This window comes from Canis lupus (genome assembly GCF_048164855.1).
Source record: "Canis lupus baileyi chromosome 1 unlocalized genomic scaffold, mCanLup2.hap1 SUPER_1_unloc_2, whole genome shotgun sequence".
Taxonomy (NCBI): domain Eukaryota; kingdom Metazoa; phylum Chordata; class Mammalia; order Carnivora; family Canidae; genus Canis; species Canis lupus.
In genome coordinates this window covers 423660-442383 of record NW_027326403.1, presented here as the reverse complement: position 1 = coordinate 442383, position 18724 = coordinate 423660, and the positions used below count along the sequence as shown (strand labels likewise).

Here is an 18724-nt window from a genome sequence, read left to right as displayed (position 1 = left end):
TCTGTGTGGATTTACCTATCCTGGACATCTCATGCAAATGGGATCCTACTATGTGTGACTGTTCATGTCTGGCTTCTTTCACTCAGCATCAAAGTTCCTCCACATCGCGGAGTGAATCAGTATTTTATTCCCTTTTAACGGTTCAAATTAATCCTCTCAACCACTCTGCAACGTCCCTTCTGTGCTTGGGAGGGGGTTGGGGTGGGGGAAGGATGACCCCCTGCTGGGGACACCTCCAGAGGGCACTCTGGGGACAGGGACGGTGTTAGGACACGCTTTAGCAGAGTTTAAGAGTGCCACCACGGGCCACTCCCTATCAGCCTCGAACCCAAGACGAGCTTCCTGACTGGGTTTTCCCAGCCCTGCTGTGGGGAGGAAACCCTTTTGGTCATGAGGGTGCCCTGAGGACCAGGAAGACTGAGGCTGGCACGTGGTATGTGTTGTAGAAGTGCTGGCTATCATGGCAGCCAAGACCCCATTGCAGAGTCTGTCCGCCACTCTGGAGCAGGTCCCTTCCATTCCCCCCATAACCTCATCTACAGAGGCTGCAGGGTCAGTATCAGGAGAATGGCTGATGGGGTGAAGTCCTGGGCCTACACTGGAGGTGTTTCAAATGTTCCTCTAAACCTCTGGCTGCTTGTTCCTCCTGCTCTTCACCCCCCTCTCCTGCACCCCATTGCCGCATTCCTCTCCTTGACCTTTCCATCTGGCTTTCTTGTCTTGTCACCCATCCTCATTTCCCTCTGCATTGCTGCCCCTTCGCCTTCTGCTTCCACCTCCTCCATCCTCCTTCCATCTCCTGTAGAAATGCCCAAGGACCCACAGAACCCCGGTTCCTGGGTCCCACAGGAAGGGTGCTCTCCCAGCGAGGAGGTCCTCACCTGCAGTGAATAATGGGAGGACCTCCCCCCACAGTCTGGTCCAGCCACTGCCGGAGCATCTTCCAGAAGGCCAATATGGGGTCTGGGGAGTAGGGGACGCTGTGGTCGGGCCAGGTCATGTAATGGAACTGACGTATGTGTAGCATCTTCTGCTCTTGCATCTGGAAAGAGAATGGGTTGGGGAGGGAGAGCTCAGGACCCCAGAGAGGGCTGGTTTTAAACCAGTGGGGGCAGGCCTGGGCACATTGTGGTCCCCTGGGAGAGTGATAGAAGGCTCGGCTTCACCACGGTTTCTGAGGAGCAGAATTAGGAGGAGGAATTGAAGATCAGGACATGGCTGGCAGAGAACAGCAGACTCACGTGCCAGAGCTTCAGGTCCCGGACTGTCCAGTTCTCCAGCACCTCCTCACCCTCCAGGGTCACTTGGAGATGCCCATATGTGCAGGGCTTGGTGTCTAGAGGCCAGTAATGCTCACACTTCACCTGAAGGGCAACTGGGAGGTCAGGAGGCCCCAGAGAGCCCATCCCGGTACCCATCTGCACTGTGGCCTTTGCATTCAGTGCCTGGTGATAAGGCAAGACCTTCGGGAAGCCAGGTTAGATTCACCCCCGCCAGGAGGACCCCTCCTTCTCAAAGCCATTGGGGCATATTGACTAATGGATGGGCTTGGGGGTCAGATAGGACGGAATCAGCGAGATCTAGGTCAGGGTCGACAGTGGGATCAGTTTCGGGATTGGAGCTCTGGGGTCACCCACAAGACCCTTGCAAGTCTCTCACCTGGCCGGATTCCACACAGTTGGTCAGCATGACCAGGGTGTGGCTCTGCTGCTCCCACACCAGGCGCCAGAAGTCACCCACCGTCTGGGGCAGGGGCCCCTGGGTGGCAATGAACTCTTGGGGATTCTCGAGACCCTTGTGGAGGGAAACAAGCAAGTCGTGACGCCCTCCAGCTCCTCCCTTGTCAGCATCACTCAGCACCCTCCTGGCTCCCAATAGCAACCTTACAGGCATGAAGCTGGCGTTGATGTAGTCAGAGCCTGGCTCATCCTGGAGGGGCTTCAAGGACACACGGGACCAGTCATCTAGGGGAAGAGGCCAGCATTTGTGAAGCGGGGCAGGGGGGTGGAGACCCAGGGACAGAAGTCATGCTGAGGGCAGACAGGCATTGGGAGCTCTGAGAGGGGCCAAGGGACCTCATCTGGGAGGACTGGGCCAGGGGAGCAAGAGTTTTGTGTCTCACAGGGGATGGGGATGGGGTCGGGGATGGAGTGTTGACAAAATCATGGCTGGGGATTAAGTCAGCAGAGGCTTAAGACTCACAGGGCAGCACGTTTCTGTAACGGTTCTTGGCACCATTTTCAGGAGCTGAGGCCACCGTTTGAGACTGGTTGTGGCTCTCCAGATACAATTGCTGGGGGCAGAGACAGAGGGGGTGGACAGGCATTACATTTTCTCCACCTTCCTCCAAGGATACTCCCCCTCAGCACACCCAAATCACCCCCCACACCCTGGAATTCTGCAGCACCCACAAAAATAGATCATGTGGACCACCCTCACCGTAGGGCACTTGGGAGGATTTGAAGGACAGTGGGGACTGGGGAGGTAGTGAGAGAAGAGGCATCAGGGGAAAACCAAGATGTTTCTTTAACTGACCCAAGGGCCCATCATAGTGTAAGATTTCCATGAGGAAAAAAAAGAATCTCTCATTGCATAAGCATAAAAATAGATGGGGCTGCTCTTGTAGAATTCCAAAAAGGTGTGGCGGGATCTGGGGTGGGCATGTGGGGCTCAGCTCAGCCCCTTTGCTTCTCACCCACCTGGTATTCCTTTTCAAAGCCATAATTGCTGTCCATCTCATTTTTCCTGATGTGGTCAGCAAAGTCTTCTGCTAGGATGTCCTTTGAGAGGCTGTAGGAAAGGGGCAGAATTAAACTTCCACCAATCCTGTGATCTTGGAGTAAAAGAAAAGCCTGTTTCCCTCCCTGGTTGTTGTTAACCGCCCCAGAACCTATATGCAGCTTTTAAATGGAAGTTTGCACCTTCTGAGCCCCTTTGCCCAAGTCACCAGCCCTCCACCCTCTGCCTCTACCAACCAACATCTATTTTCAGTTTCTATGAACTCAGGGTTTGTTTGTTTGTTTGTTTGTTTGTTTTTAACTTCAAGTACAAGTGATGTCATGCAGTATTTCTCTTTCCCTGTGTGACTTATCTCACTTAACATCATGTCCTCCAAATCTGCACATTTTGTCACAAATGTCAGTATTTTCTTCTTCTTTTTTTCAAGACTGCATAAGTATGGGGATCCCTGGGTGGCTCAGCAGTTTGGCGCCTGCCTTTGGTCCAGGGTGTGATCGTGGAGTCCCGGGATCAAGTCCCACATCAGGCTCCATGCATGGAGCCTGCTTCTCCCTCTGCCTGTGTCTCTGCCTCTCTCTCTCTCAGTCTGTGTCTCTCATGAATAAATAAATAAAATATTTAAAAAAAAAGACTGCATAAATACTCCATATATATACACCACATTTGCTTTATGCACTCACCCATCAGTGGCTACCTAGGTGCCTCCGAGTTTTGGCTCTTATGCTTGATGCTGCATCAAACGTGAGGATTGCTATCATTGAGATAGTGATCTCATTTCCTGAACATAAATACTCAGAAATGGGGGCACCTGAGTGGCTTAGTGGTTGAGTATCTGCCGTCAGCTCAGGTCATGATCCCGGGAGCCTGGGATCAAGTCCCCACATTGAGGTCCCAGCAGGGACCCTGCTTCTCCCTCTGTCTGTGTCTCTGCCTCTGTCTGTCTCTCATGAATAAATAAATAAAATCTTTTAAATAAATAAATAAGTTCTAAGAAGTGGACTTGCTGGATCAAAGCGGTGTTTTTGATTTACCAGTTCCATTCCTGAACAGAAAGCCAGGTCTCAAAGAGACAAGGGTGCCCCCATGTTTGCAACATCATTATTCAAAGAGCAAAGGTGGAAGCAGCCCAGTGTCTACCACCCTTCATCCACTGCTCACTCACTCATCACTTCGCTTGTCAGTGGAGGCACCGATGGACAAAATGCAGTCTGTACAATGAAATATTACCCTACCTTAAAAAGGAAGGATGTTCCAACATAGGCTACACCACGGATGAACGTGGAGGACATTATGCTGGGTGAGACAAGCCAGTCACAAAAGGACAAATACTATAGGAGTCACTTCTCTGAGGTCCCTGGAGGAGTCAGATTCATAGAGACAGAAGGTATAGTGGCACCAGGGGCTGGGGAAAGGGGAAGGGAAAGGACGTTTACTGGAGACAGAGTTTCAGTTCTGCAAGATGGGAGAAGTTCTAGAAACGGATGGTGCTCATGGTTGCATGACAGTGTGAATATGCTTAACACCACTGAACTGCACACCTAGAATCAGGTAAGATGGCCAAATTTATGTTATATGTATTCTACCACAATTAAAGTGGTTTAATTTTTAAATGATAAAAAGGAAAAAGGTGCTTCTTCTCCCATTTCAGGCCACTCCCGGGCTCTGATTCCTTCCACCCTCCTCAGCATCCAATCCTCCTTCTCATCCTCCTTCTCGTCTGCATATCTACCCTGTCCTCTTCCCTTTAGCTGGTCAACATGCTAATCTCGATTCTATATTAAAATAAAACAGGCTTTTGACATCATATAGCTCCAGCTCTAACTCCTTGTCACTCCTCTCCTTGTAAGAGAGCTTTATGAACACTGTCTTGACCCAGTTTTGAGGCCAGATGAGAGGCCAATCTGTCCCCCTCCTTGAGCAGTGGTTAAACCCACACACCCACCAGCTCCTTCATGGGGGCCTCACGCTCTCCCCCACGGGGACCAGGCGCCTGACAACCGAGGGTAGCCTCTGTACCCCAGAGCTCACCAAAGTGAGTTGTACTAAGCCCAATTGCCTGGTGTTGCCCATTCCCTCTCACAGAATCCACAATCGAGTCCCTTGCCCACATTTCCCTCACCTCCCCTACCTCCAGACTGAGCCCACCCCTTCTCTGTGTAGCCCTCTCTTGGGATCTGCCAGTATAATAGACTATGTTTTCAGTGGCAGTCATGAAAGTGGCTGCCATGTCTCACTGGCTCCATCATATCTACACAACAAACCCTGTTAAAGCAAACACCTATACACATTCAAACTTCTGCAGGCCAGGTTCCTCTGCTGCATTTATGCACTTCACCAAGGCCTGCTGTCTGCAGCATTAATCTACGTAGTAAGGACATTTTTCCTCAGAGGCCCCTATTTTATCTGACTCCTTCTCTCCAATTCCAAGGGTCACCTCTGTCCATTGTTGGAGTGACTGCTCGGCAGCATTTAGCTCCACAAACTGCTCCTCCCTTCTTCCTGGACCCTCTCCCCTGCGTGTCACCACCACCATGCCCCTGGCCGCGACTTCTCCATCTCCATGGGCCCTACTTTCTGCATCCACAAGATAAGGTGGATGCTCCCGAGAGTCCGAGTCTGTCTCCAAGCCCGTTTTCTCACTGCACTCACACTTCTCATGGGGTTTCATCCATTCCCATGGCTTTACTTTCGAGCTCTACACTTGGGATTACAAATTCCATCATTAGTTCCCACTGCTCACTCTTTTGAGCTTCCGATCAACGTGCCCGCCTGCTGCCTGGAACCTGATCCTGACATCCCAGCGGATTATCACTAGGACATCCGGACACACCTATGGAAGTTGCAGATGGCAAAGCACTCAACATAGAGACAGTGCCAGGTTTGGAATCCAATGAATCGAGTGGTTTGTTGCAGATGCCAAATAGGGCAGGTAAGGTGGGAAGAAGTCAACTTTATGAATGGTGGGACACTGGCCAGAACAGGTCCTATGGCAAAGGAGAAACTGGACCTCACCTTTCCCCACACCTCATGTATATGCTTCTGATGACACCTCTTTTTGTGGACAGGCTGTCACAGCTGTTCTCCCAGCTTCCTATCTCTCCTCTCCTCTGTCAATCCCTGGGGATCATTCTAACCTAGAGATTCGATGATTGTTGACCTGACCCAAACAAAACACAGTACAATAAAGAGATTTGCACAGAGCTTCTCTTCAACTGTTCATTCACCTGCTCCATCAGGAATGTCTCTGCGTAGATGTCCCATTAAGTACCCCCAAATTAATGTGTCTATAACTGAGGGGCTGATACTTTCCCCCAAATCTTCCCCCCCCCCCAGAGTCATTACATCTCAAGCAATGGTGATTCCAGTCTTCCCGCTGCTCAGGATGAATTCCTTGGGCTCATTCTTGAGCCCTCTTTGACTCCCAAACTACATGCCCATTCTTTAGCCAGATCTGTTGTTTAAAGACTCAAACCATATCTAGAATATTGACTACCTCTAGCCATTTTCAGGTCCAAAACAATAATCTCTTATTTGAATTTTTATATACCTCTTCCTCCGTCTCTCTGCTCTTGCCTTTGCTTCTTAAAAAGGTTAGATTGGATCACCGAGTCTATTCAAAAGCCTACAAAATCTTCCATCTTCAAAGGAAATCAAACTCCTTACTTGTATCTGGAAGGCCCTACCTGACCTGGTCCCACCTCAGGGACATTTCCTGCCCTACCCTCCTTCATTTATTCTGCTCAGTCTCAGAGATACCAACATTCTCCAAGCATGCCCCTGCCTCAGGGCCTTGCATTTGCTGGTCCCTCTGCCTAGAATACCCTTTCCCAAGACATGCACAAATGAATTCCTCTTAGTTGTCTTAATCTTCCTTTTCCTGGACACCTGTCTACAATTTTCTCTAATTTTAACACCCAATCTAAAATACCCTTCTACTCTTCCTGTGCCTGACACTGCTCAGTGAATATTTTGTAGGATGCATAAAGTCCCAGAGCTGGAACTAGGATTGACTCCAAAGCCACTGGCTCAAGTTATGGAAAGCAATGGAACACTTGTGATCCCTTGGGCAGAAGGCATTGTGTGGGTGGGTTCACTGAGCCCACCCTCTGACCTACCCAGTGACCAGCAAACATACCTTGATTTGACCTGACAGCTATTCTTCTAGATGCTCCCCCAACATGTACTGTTTACCTGAAAACGAGACCCCTGGGTGCTGGTTCCCTCTGGCTCTTATTGTGCCTGGAAAAAAGACATTGCAATGGAAGGCTCAGGGAGTCAGACTGGAGCCAGGGATCCTCACACTCCCCCTGGCCCCCACTCCATGTGGTCAGTCAGCGCCATGCGGAGTCCCACCTCTTCTTCAGGAAGAAAATCAGCAGACCCACCAGGATGAGAAACAGAATGACACCAAAAATGGCTCCAGCAATCACCCCTGGAGAAGAAGGCATGGGGACCTGTTAGAATCAGCCTCATCCACTGGCAACTTGTCTCTCCTACCTCTGTCCTTGCTTAGACTGTGACAAGAGAGCCTACAGGGCTGATGTGAGGGCAGAGACGGAGATGATAAAGCCTCTGGATAGAGCCCTACCTCCCACTCAACCTTCCCAGGAGCCCGGTCCAAAGACATCATTTGCTCAAGTAGCCTGGATGCCAGAGTGACTCTACCACTCCTTGGACTAGACTAATGGTTCTCAGCAAGGACAATTTTGACCCTCAGGGCACATCGCCAATGTCTGGAGACATTTTGGGTTGTCACAAATGGAGTGGTGGTGCACTGGCTTCCAGCAGATGGAGGCCAGGGGTACTGCTTCACATCCTACAATGTACAGGACAGCCCTCACAGCAAAGAATGATCCATCCCCAAATGTCAATAGTGCCAAGATTGAGAAGCCACTATCTGACATTGATGGCATTGATAGCATTGATGGTTCGCCTCAGAATGAAGGCTCATCTTCTCAAAGTCCTGTTTGCTAACAGAAGGGCTCTTCTGCAGCAATTGTGCCAAAGATCTTGGCTTCAGGCTCTAATGGGCACAGATTTCCCAGGATCTATCCTTAGATGCCTGGTCTTGGGGCAGACTCCAGCCCACAGCCTACCTCCATCTGATGTGGTAGCCCCAGCTTCCCGACAGTCTTGATTACTAGGACCTGTCAACAGGCTCTGGTAGAGTCTTACACAGCCTGGTGGGGTGGCCCATTCTCTTCATGGACCTGGTCCCACACAATTAGACAAGAGGATCTTTCCTCCCAGGGACCTTGCTTTCTAAGCAACACACACTCCTGGGCACTAAGATCCAGAGAAGCCCAGTTGGGAGTAGAATCCATTTATCGTTGCCTCAACTGGCAGCCTCTCTCCAGATCAGAGTTTTTTTTTTCTTAAAGATTTATTTATTTATTCATGAGAGACATACACAGAGAGAGAGAGAGAGAGAGAGAGAGAGAGAGGCAGAGACACAAGCAGAGGGAGAAGCAGGCTCTCCTCAGGGAGTCCGATGTAGGACTCAATCCCGGATCCCGAGATCATGACCTGAGCCAAAGGCAGCCGCCCAACCACTGAGCCACCCAGGCGTCCAACAGATCAGATATCTAATCTTTTAAGAGGTCCTGATTTGTAGGAAGTGACGAGGGGGCCCAATGAAGCCTATGACAACAGTCAAAGGTATATGATCAGAGATTTCCCAAGTGTGAAGCTCAAACTTCTCTGAAATACCCCAATGATGAAAATGGTATAGCCACATTGGAAAAAAGTTTGGCAGTGCTTCAAAGGACAAACACAGAGTTGCCCATTTGATCCCTCAATGCCACTACTGTGTATATACCCAAGAGAAATAAAAATGTATGTCTGCACAGAAATGTGTACATGAATGTTCATAGCAGCATTACTCACAATAGCCAAGATGTGGAAATCACCAACTGATCCCTCCGCAGACAATGGATAAATGGATAAACACAACATGGTCTCTCCATGCAATGGAATATTATTTGGCAATAAAAAGGAACAAAACACTGACACATGTTACAACATCAATGAACCTTAGAAACGTTATACCAAGTGGGAGAAACCAGCCACAGAAGACCACATATTGTTTGATTGTATTTTTAGGAAATGTCCAAAATAGGCAAATCTGTAGGGAACAGAAGGTGAATTTGAGATTCCCTAGCCAGGATGGTGGGAAGTGGGAAAATTAGGGGGTGATGCCTTAAGGGAGCAATCTTTCTTTCGTGGGTAAGGAAAATGTTCTACGTGAAGGTGACGGGGTGGCATAGTGCTGTGGATATACTGGAGACATTAGCTGTATACTTTAAGTGGGTGCATTGTATGATATGTGAATTGTATCTCACACTGTTTCAAAGAAAGCAAAAAACAGTGACGCCTGGGTGGCTCAGCAGTTGGATCTGCCTTTGGCCCAGGGCGTGATCCTGGAGTCTCAGAATCAAGTCCTACATCAGGCTCCCTGCAGGGAGCTTCCCTGCTTTTCTCTCTGCCTCTCTCTCTCTCTCTGTCTCTCTGTCTCTCTCTGTGTCTCTCATGAATAAATAAGTAAAATCTTTTTTAAAAAAAAGAAAGCAGAAAACAAAGCAGACAAACATACAGGACCCTTTGGATGGGTAAGATGGCCTCACAACAGAGCCTAATGGGGTCTCCGTAGCTCTATCCCTGCAGGGCTCTGCTCACCTGCATTGTCGGTGTGGCAGGTCACAGAGACAGACGGGGCCTTCATTCCATCCCAGATAGTCGTGACGGTGGCTGGGTAGGACTGGGCCGGCCTGAGATCTGAAACAGACACGCTCCTCCCACACGAGGACCTGTTCTGGGAGTCCCCCTGTCCACCCACCTGCCACTCAAAGGCCTCGTAGCCTCCCTGGGGGCAGGACCAGGTCAAGATGACCCCGTAGCCTCCAGAGGTGCTGATGCAGGACATGATGGTGACCGGGCTCGGGGCTGGGTGGAGGGGACAGGAGGACTCAGTAGGAGCCATACAGGGTGGCTTTCCATCCCCCCCACCGACCCCCACTTCCCACCTGTGCTGCCAATACTCTGAGAACTCGCCCATCCTTTCCTTTCCAACACCAGAACACCACTTCATCTCTCATATTCTGTCCTCCCCAAATAGACATATAACAGACCCCCTTCAAACTACAACTCCCATGAGCCCTTGGATGCTCTGCATCACTATAGCTTATAACGCCATGACGCCATGACCTCATGGGATTTGGAGTCCACTCACCTCCCACTGCCCCCAGGTCTGACCTAAACTCCTACCTGCTGGAAAGGGGGCCCATCTCACCTGTGGATGCAAGGAGGCTCTGTGCCCAACTGGTCACATTGTTCCTCTCTGCCCACACGCTGAGGTTGTACAGGGTCCCAGGTTCCAGGGCCTGTACCTCATAGCGAGTCTCATTGGTTCTGCCTATCTGGCTGGCCTGATGTTCTTGGGGGTCTTGCTCTCCCTGGGGATGTCCCCCAGGGGCCCACTGGACCCAGTATGTGTAGGTCTGAGAGTGGAAGTCTGTGGGGGCCTTCCACCCCAGAGTGATGGAGCTGTTGGTCTGAGTTTCGTTGTGCAGATCTGTGACCCTGTTGGGAGCTGACAAGTGGGGATAGAAGCTCAAGGAGGTGTACCCTCAAGGACCCTTGAACCCAGGCCTGCTCACCTCCCCTGATTCCTTGGTCACCAGATGTGTCTACTTCCTAGGGCCAGGTGCAGACCAGGCTTGCCTGGGCCCTCTCTGTCTTGAGTCTGTAGTACTGGGTCCCACACATCACTTTTCTCTACACTATGTCCCGCATGAGCTAGCTTGAAACAGGGTTCTTCTTTACTTCTGGACACTTCTTTCTAGACAGAGCTGCTGACTTCAGTCTTCTTAGCCCAAGTGGCCAAAAACTAATGAGCTCCAAGTTCTCTCCACCCACAGAGAACCTAGTTCCTGGGATAATGTTGGTTCCTGTCATACTTGGGACCCTTCATATAGAGGATGAGAAGAGGGCCCCTTTGGTTCAGCAAGTACACTGGGTTGAGCTGTACACTTCTGGCTTTGACTCTGTTGGTTCCTAAGGGGTGGTGCTGGGCAGTCAGGGACTCATACCCAAAGACAGCCTCATGATTGGAAAGACCTGGCTGCTGAAGACAGATTCTTCCTAGGAAGCAGATCTATAAGCTCAAGGTCTAATGAGGCTGGATGGGGTCACCAAAGTTTCTCCAGCCCTCTCCTTCACCCATGTCAATAGTACTGAGTCTGTCTAGAACTAGCCCGAGTCTCACCAGTGGCTTCAGTGAGTGTCCTGCTGTCACTGCTGACTCCATTCCTCTCTGCCCAGACAGTGAAGGTATACAAGCTCCCAGCTTCCAGTTCCTTCAGTGTGATGCTGGTATCTGGGGTGTCCTGGGTGTTAATGGCAATAATGCCCTCCTTGACCCATGAGACCCAGTAGGTGTAGGGAGGTTGATCTGGGCCCAGGGGAGCTGTCCAGCTCAAGGTGATGGAGCTATTGGTCTGGTCTTGTGTCCCAAGACTTGTCACTGCATTGGGGACTGGCAGAAGGAGCAGAGAGTTAGAGTTTCCAATCCCTGATCCACAAGAGTCCAGAACACAGCCTTCCTGTGCAGCCAGACTTATAAAGGAACACTTCCTAGAGATGGGGCCTCAAGAGGCCCAGGTGCCTGCAGCCCTAAGTTCAGCAGGAGATTTCTGGACAGGTCTGTCCCCAGGAATGGCCTTCCATTCCTGAGTTCCTGAGTCTGCAGGAACTTCCTGCAGACTCAGCATTTGGGTCGGGCTGAGGTCATAGAGACAATGGCTGGATCCCAGAGCCCAGAGGAGGTGCCATCTTGGCCAGTTCTTAGCCTCTCACCAAAACAGAGAATAGGCATTGATGCTTATCATCTGTGGAGTTGCTGAGGTTCTGACTGGAGACAGGTACTTCATTCTTTTTGCCCACACAGTTATTTTGTACAAGATCCCAGTTTTGGGTCCCTCTGCTGGGAAATTAAGGCTGGCTGAGTGTCGGGTCTCAATTCTGTCTCCCTCTCTAGTCCACTGGAATCAATACACATGGTCCAGAAGGCCAAGGCCCAGGGACACCACCAAGATCAGGGTGATATAGCTGATAGTCTGAGCTTCCATCCTCAAGACTGTGGCTTGGGGACTAGGAGAAGACTCAGGGGATTGGAATCCTGAGGGGCTCCACACATTCCACACCCCTCATCCCCCCAGAGCTGAGACAACATGACTTTGCTCCCTACATAGCCCTGGTTGCTAAGGAGAGTCACCCTCTAGGCTTATGGTCTGTATTCTAAAGGGTACTAGGGCCTGACAATCCCAACTCAGAACCTGTGACGTTCTTTCTTCATCTCCTGCTCAACATGACCCATGATCCAAGGAGACTGTGAGTTAGAAAGTCTGCTCCGTTGTCCTGGCAATTCTCCACCACCACCTATCATCTCTCATTTAGAAGAAGAAAAAAAGAGAGAGAGAGAGAAAACAAGAGTGGCAGCTGCCTCTCACCTGTGGTGGCGTTGCAAGTCTTTTTGGAGCTGCTGACTCCATTCTTCTCTACCCACACGACAAATTCATACAAGGACCCGGGTTGCAGTCCATCCACTATGACACTGGTGCTGGTTGTGCTTTTGGTCTCATTATCAGTCCACTGGATCCAGTAGGTGTAGTTACTAGGGTCAGGGTCGGCCGGCTCTATCCAGCTCAGGGTGATGGAGCTGGTGGTCTGGGCCTCCACGCTCAGGTTTCTGACAGGGTTGGGAGCTGAGAATCAGGAAGGAGGGTCCAGTGTGAGCAGGGGAGCAGCCAGTGCTGTCTCTTCCACTAAACCTAGTCTTATGGTCTCCTGCTAAGGAGAGTCACCCCCTAGTTCTATGGGCTGTACTCTAAGGGTCCTAGACCCTGACTGATCCCAACTCAGAATCTATTATGTTCTTTCTTCATCTCATGCTCAACGTGACCCAAGGAGACTGTGAGCTATAGAGGCTGCTGCGTTGTTCTGGCAATTCTCCACCACCACCTATCACCTCTCATTAAAAAAAAAAAAAAAAAAAAAAAAAAGGAGAAAGAACAGGAGTGGCAGCTGCCTCTCACCTGTGGTGGCGTTGCAAGTCTTGTTGGAGCTGCTGACTCCATTCTTCTCTACCCACACGACAAATTCATACAAGGACCCGGGTTGCAGTCCATCCACTATGACACTGGTGCTGGTTGTGCTTTTGGTCTCATTACCAGTCCACTGGATCCAGTAGGTGTAGTTACTAGGGTCAGGGTCGGCCGGCTCTATCCAGCTCAGGGTGATGGAGCTGGTGGTCTGGGCCTCCACACTCAGGTTTCTGACAGGGTTGGGAGCTGAGAATCAGGAAGGAGGGTCCAGTGTGAGCAGGGGAGCAGCCAGTGCTGTCTCTTCCACTAAACCTAGTCTTATGGTCTCCTGCTAAGGAGAGTCACCCCCTAGTTCTATGGGCTGTACTCTAAGGGTCCTAGACCCTGACTGATCCCAACTCAGAATCTATTATGTTCTTTCTTCATCTCATGCTCAACGTGACCCAAGGAGACTGTGAGCTATAGAGGCTGCTGCGTTGTTCTGGCAATTCTCCACCACCACCTATCACCTCTCATTAAAAAAAAAAAAAAAAAAAAAAAAAAAAGGAGAAAGAACAGGAGTGGCAGCTGCCTCTCACCTGTGGTGGCGTTGCAAGTCTTGTTGGAGCTGCTGACTCCATTCTTCTCTACCCACACGACAAATTCATACAAGGACCCGGGTTGCAGTCCATCCACTATGACACTGGTGCTGGTTGTGCTTTTGGTCTCATTACCAGTCCACTGGATCCAGTAGGTGTAGTTACTAGGGTCAGGGTCGGCCGGCTCTATCCAGCTCAGGGTGATGGAGCTGGTGGTCTGGGCCTCCACGCTCAGGTTTCTGACAGGGTTGAGGGCTGAGAATTGGGAAGGAGGGTCCAGTGTGAGCAGGGGAGCAGCCAGTGCTGTCCCTTCCACTTCCTCCGACTCTTGCCTGAGTCCAGAAAAGACCACCTCCATCAGTGCCCACTACGGATCACCCTGCCCTCCATGGGGCCACCCCTGCACCAGAGCTCATGGGGGTTGAGTGCACCCTCACCTCTGTGTAGGGTGTCGACTCAGCAGGGGTCACTCACCAGCCACCCTTGCTCCTGTCCAGCTGCACAGGCCCTGGGGAGAACCCAGAGGGAAGAGTCAGATCCTTAGCCTCATCTTCCTTGACTCAGGGGAGACAGTGGGGCTGGGAGGGGCTGACCAGTGACCCTCTTGTGCCCTGCCCCCACCTTGCAAGTCTCTGGGGCCTGAGGGAGAAGAGGGACAGGTGGAGTTGTCTCCTCCCCCAGACTGGGCTCTAAACAAAAGTCACCCCAATGTCCCTCTTTCTTCTTTTCTGGGTATGTATGTGTTGAGGGGGAGGAGGGGGAAGTGTGGCAGGAGCCCGGCTGCGTTCCCAAAGGAGGGGCTGGGGCCTGGACTCCCCAGTCCGAGGGAGGAGGGGGCTGGAGAACTGCACTTCTGGGTGAGCCCAGCTGCGTCTTGCCAGAAACCAGAGTTCACTCAGAGTGGATGGCCTTATCTGAGAGCCCAGGTGTGACTGGCTGATAACTCAGGAGCCTGCTTACTAGTCCAGAAGATCATCAGCCCCTCAGGACCCTAGCTCCCTGCCCCTGTCTGGGAGCACTCACCAGCAGCACCAGGTTCCCCCAGGTCCTGAGGTCCCCTCTGGTCCCCTTCATGTCTCCAGACACTGCAGATGGACCCAGGTGTCCCAACCCGACCTTTCGCCTGCTGGACTTTAAACGCAAGAATTTCCACTTTCTGAGCTGCACAGTGAGGCCACCGGCCAGGGCGGGAAGGGAGGAGGAGGAAGTAGAGGCTCCCAGCCCCACCCCAGCCCTCAGCCCTGGTTCTGGTCTCTGGAAGCCCCTGCTCCACCCCTCCTCAGGCCATGGGGTCTCCCCTCCAGCTCCTGGCTCGCCTTACACTATTCCACCAAAACCACCTGGATAAGAGGCTATTTCCCCGCTGCTGCGTGGATGGGCAGCACAGGTCCTGGATGGTCGGAGCTGGAGGCAGCCCTGGGGCCTTGGGCCCTGTCTCTCAAGGGGACCAGGCTGAGTGTAAACCCCTGTGCAACAGTGGGCTCTGCCCATTGACCCAGGTCCTGTCACCGCTCCCTGTCTCCACAAGACTAGAGGCCCCCCCACCAGCAGGAGCCCAGGTCACTCTTACCTGCCTGTCTGCCTTTGCATACGCAGACTCCCCACCAGGGGCACCATCCTTTCCCTCAACCCCCCCTGCAATCTCATTCCCACTCCTCCCAGATGGATCACGCTGCATCCGACACCTTCTTAGCCCCATCCGACACCTTCTTAGCCCCATACACCCTAGGCTGTATCTGTCACACATGCCAGACAGTCAGTATTTGCTTATTCACCTTGTCCATTCTACATGCGACCTTGAGCAAAGTGCCTTAAACTCACAGTGACTCAGATTCATCAGCTATTAAAAAAAAAAAATGAATACAACCCCTTATCAACATCATGTGAGTAATAAATGAGTCCATACATAAAATCTGAGAACAGTGCCTGGCTCTTTTAAAACCCTTGACAGATTGTAGCCGCATGTATTTTGGTTCATCCCTAAGACCTCCTGCGCCCAGAAGGGCTTCACGGGGTATCTTAGGGACTTACTAGTTATATACACATGCGGCTGCCTTCACCTCACAGGCAGCATGAAAGCAAAAACAAGTCTTGGAGTCACATGTCTGCATTCCTACCACTACCCACCTTTGTGACCATACATGGCGTCCAGCCTCCCTGCATCTCTGTCTTCTTGGTTTTGAGATGGAATCGAAGACACTGTCTACCGCAGATCTGGAGCAGCTGTCGGCTTCTGGCCAGTTCTGGGCCCCAGGCATCCCCAGGTCTTCTATTTGAGAAAAGGTTGCCTCTTCTCTGTCTCAGAGATAAATACTACCTATGTCAAAAAGCCATTGTTATAGTGAGCTGACACGTCTGTATGAGCTACCTACTGCTGTGTCACAAATCACTCCAAGACTTGGTGGCATAGATGACGGTGAACACATCCCATCTCTTGAGTTCCGCATGCCAGGAATTCAGGAGTGTCCTGGCTGGGTGGTTGTGGCTCATATTTTCTCCTGAGGATGACACCAAGATGTTGATGGGGGCTGCATTATCTGAAGGTTTTTGACCATGGCAGGAGACTAACTTTCGGGAGGGTTCACTGGCATGGCTGTTGGCAGGAGACATCATGTCATGGCATGTCCTGGGTGTCCTCACAGCATGCTACCAGCTTCCCCCAGAGTGAGTGGTCTGAGAGAGAGCAAGACAGAAGTCACAATATGTTTGCCGACCTTGCCCCCAAAGGCACACATCATCATTTCTGGCACATCCCACTCATTACGCTGGTCAGCCTCTTTCGTGTGGGGGGACCCCACAAGAATGTGAGAGCTGGGAAGAGTGGACCATTGGGGTCATCTCAAATGCAGGCAGCAACCCTATCCTGTGAGCACACAGTGATCATCTAGTAGACATGGCTGTGTTTACTACCTTCTCTCTACACAGGACAAAGTGGGAAGGAGGAACATGCCACTAGTACTCTATTGCTCGCTCTGGAAGCATCTGGGGGCTTTGACACCTTCCCCACCACAGAGGAGGAAGAGGGGACTCTGTGCTGAGTCCCCAGCATCTCGTCAGCCTGTTTCTTCTACAATGAGACTTCCTTAAAGATGTCCCCAGAGGACCCAGGGCATTTGTACCTTCCCCATTTTTAGTGACCATGGCCTTGACAGTGAAGTTCAGCTAGCTGTTCATTCCAGGTTCCTGTCCCATGGGGCTCTGCTCACCTGCATTGTCGGTGTGGCAGGTCACAGAGACAGACGGGGCCCTCATTCCACCCCAGATAGTCGTGACGGTGGCTGGGTAGGACTGGGCCGGCCTGAGATCTGAAACAGACACGCTCCTCCCACACGAGGACCTGTTCTGGGAGTCCCCCTGTCCACCCACCTGCCACTCAAAGGCCTCGTAGCCTCCCTGGGGGCAGGACCAGGTCAAGATGACCCCATAGTCTCCAGAGGTGCTGATGCAGGACATGATGGTGACCGGGCTCGGGGCTGGGTGGAGGGGACAGGAGGACTCAGTAGGAGCCATACAGGGTGGCTTTCCATCCCCCCCACCGACCCCCACTTCCCACCTGTGCTGCCAATACTCTGAGAACTCGCCCATCCTTTCCTTTCCAACACCAGAACACCACTTCATCTCTCATATTCTGTCCTCCCCAAATAGACATACAACAGACCCCCTTCAAACTACAACTCCCATGAGCCCTTGGATGCTCTGCATCACTATAGCTTATAAGGCCATGATGCCATGACCTCATGGGATTTGGAGTCCACTCACCTCCCACTGCCCCCAGGTCTGACCTAAGCTCCTACCTGCTGGAAAGGGGGCCCATCTCACCTGTGGATGCAAGGAGGCTCTGTGCCCAACTGGCCGCATTGTTCCTCTCTGCCCACATGCTGAGGTTGTACAGGGTCCCGGGTTCCAGGGCCTGTACCTCATAGCGAGTCTCATTGGTTCTGCCTATCTGGCTGGCCTGATGTTCTTGGGGGTCTTGCTCTCCCTGGGGATGTCCCCCAGGGGCCCACTGGACCCAGTACGTGTAGGTCTGAGAGTGGAAGTCTGTGGGGGCCTTCCACCCCAGAGTGATGGAGCTGTTGGTCTGAGTTTCGTTGTGCAGATCCGTGACTCTGTTGGGAGCTGACAAGTGAGGAGGAGATGTTGGAAACACACTCCACACCTGCTCTGCCCCAGAGCACCTGTAGGCATCCACACTTGGTGATGGAGGACAGTGTCTCCTGCATCTCAAGGGCTCTGTCTTCTAGTGCAATGTCCATGATGTTGGATCTTCCGAACATGTCACATCCTCCCAGCCCACTGGACCCAGTCATGGAGGATGAGGCCAAAATACGGAGCTGGCCAACTGAGTCTGGAGACCAGAAACCTGGACTCCGATACTTTAGGGTATTTCTTGACTTCTGAAGCTCTAACTCTCAGAGGTAGATCAGGAAAATGTGATGATTGTACATCCTTGTTGCTAAGGAGAGACACTCCCTAGCACCAGGGCTCCTCCCCTTGAGATCAAATGGACACTCCAGTTCCTAGGGAAGATCTCAGAGGCCAGATCAGCCCCTTCCTACAACCCCAGAAGTGCCAAATCCTAAACAGGTATGAGTCTTGTCTGTGGGCATGTCAAAGACTTGGATATTGCTGCTGGCTTCACTCCTTCTCGCCAGGACGGCAAAGGTGTGTAGGGCCCCACTTCCCGGTCTCTCTTCCATGACCCATGTCCCTGAGCTGCTCAGGGTCTCACTGGTGAAATCTGGTTCCCACCACTGGATTCGGTAGGTGTCAGGTGGATGGTCTGAGCCCAGGAAAGCTGCCTGGGTCAAGGTGGCAGAGCTCATGCTGTAGTTCTAAATCTCCAGGTTTGTCTCTGGATCAGAGATAGAGGGAGCAGAGTGGGCATTTCCACATCCCTAAGCAGATGCACCACACCTGGACAGACCTGGTTGCTAAGAAGGGTGTTACCTAGAAATAGGGCCTGGAAGGCAGAAGTCTGATGGGGTGTCAGTCTGGGGCCCAACATTCCTGGATCTTTGAGCCAAGGGCCCCATGGACATCATTTCCTCTCCTCTTCCTTAGATTCAGCTTCAGGGGTGACCACATCTCACCTCTGGACCCTGCCTATCTGTCTCAACAAGGCCATGGGAGTGTGAGCTTCCACCATACTCTACTGGAGCCATGTCTTTACTTTTTTTTCTTTTTAAGATTTTTATTAATTTTTTCTTTTTTTTAAAGATTTTATTCATTTATTCATGAGAGACAGAGAGAGAGAGAGAGAGAGAGAGCCAGGGACACAGGCAGAGGGAGAAGCAGGCTCCATGC

At 51.5% G+C, this 18724-nt stretch overlaps 1 protein-coding gene across 1 annotated transcript; it reads right to left on the bottom strand.

Annotated features, from left to right (window-relative positions):
- Positions 1-108: 108 nt before the first annotated feature.
- PTPRH (protein tyrosine phosphatase receptor type H) lies at positions 109-14556 on the bottom strand. The gene is made up of 16 exons (XM_072818710.1): positions 14441-14556; positions 13892-13925; positions 13418-13672; positions 12831-13085; positions 12246-12500; positions 11003-11272; positions 10028-10327; positions 9415-9681; positions 7093-7171; positions 6931-6978; positions 2700-2790; positions 2203-2293; positions 1888-1964; positions 1660-1794; positions 1242-1364; positions 109-1042 (listed from the first exon to the last, which is right to left on the bottom strand). Exons 1-16 carry the CDS (start codon positions 14489-14491, stop codon positions 878-880), a joined length of 2496 nt encoding a protein of 831 aa, XP_072674811.1. The 5' UTR covers positions 14492-14556; the 3' UTR covers positions 109-877.
- Positions 14557-18724: the final 4168 nt, after the last annotated feature.

What these genes read in the sequence shown, in the direction of transcription:
- PTPRH (XM_072818710.1), bottom strand. Translation starts at nt 14,491, where the DNA reads ATGAAGGGGACCAGAGGGGACCTCAGGACCTGGGGGAACCTGGTGCTG. An exon ending in TTACAGAAACGTGCTGCCCT is followed by an intron (nt 1,965 to 2,202) that starts GTGAGTCTTAAG and finishes CTCTTCCCCTAG; the next exon opens with ATGACTGGTCCCGTGTGTCC. An exon ending in ACTGTGTGGAATCCGGCCAG is followed by an intron (nt 1,365 to 1,659) that starts GTGAGAGACTTG and finishes GTTGCCCTTCAG; the next exon opens with GTGAAGTGTGAGCATTACTG.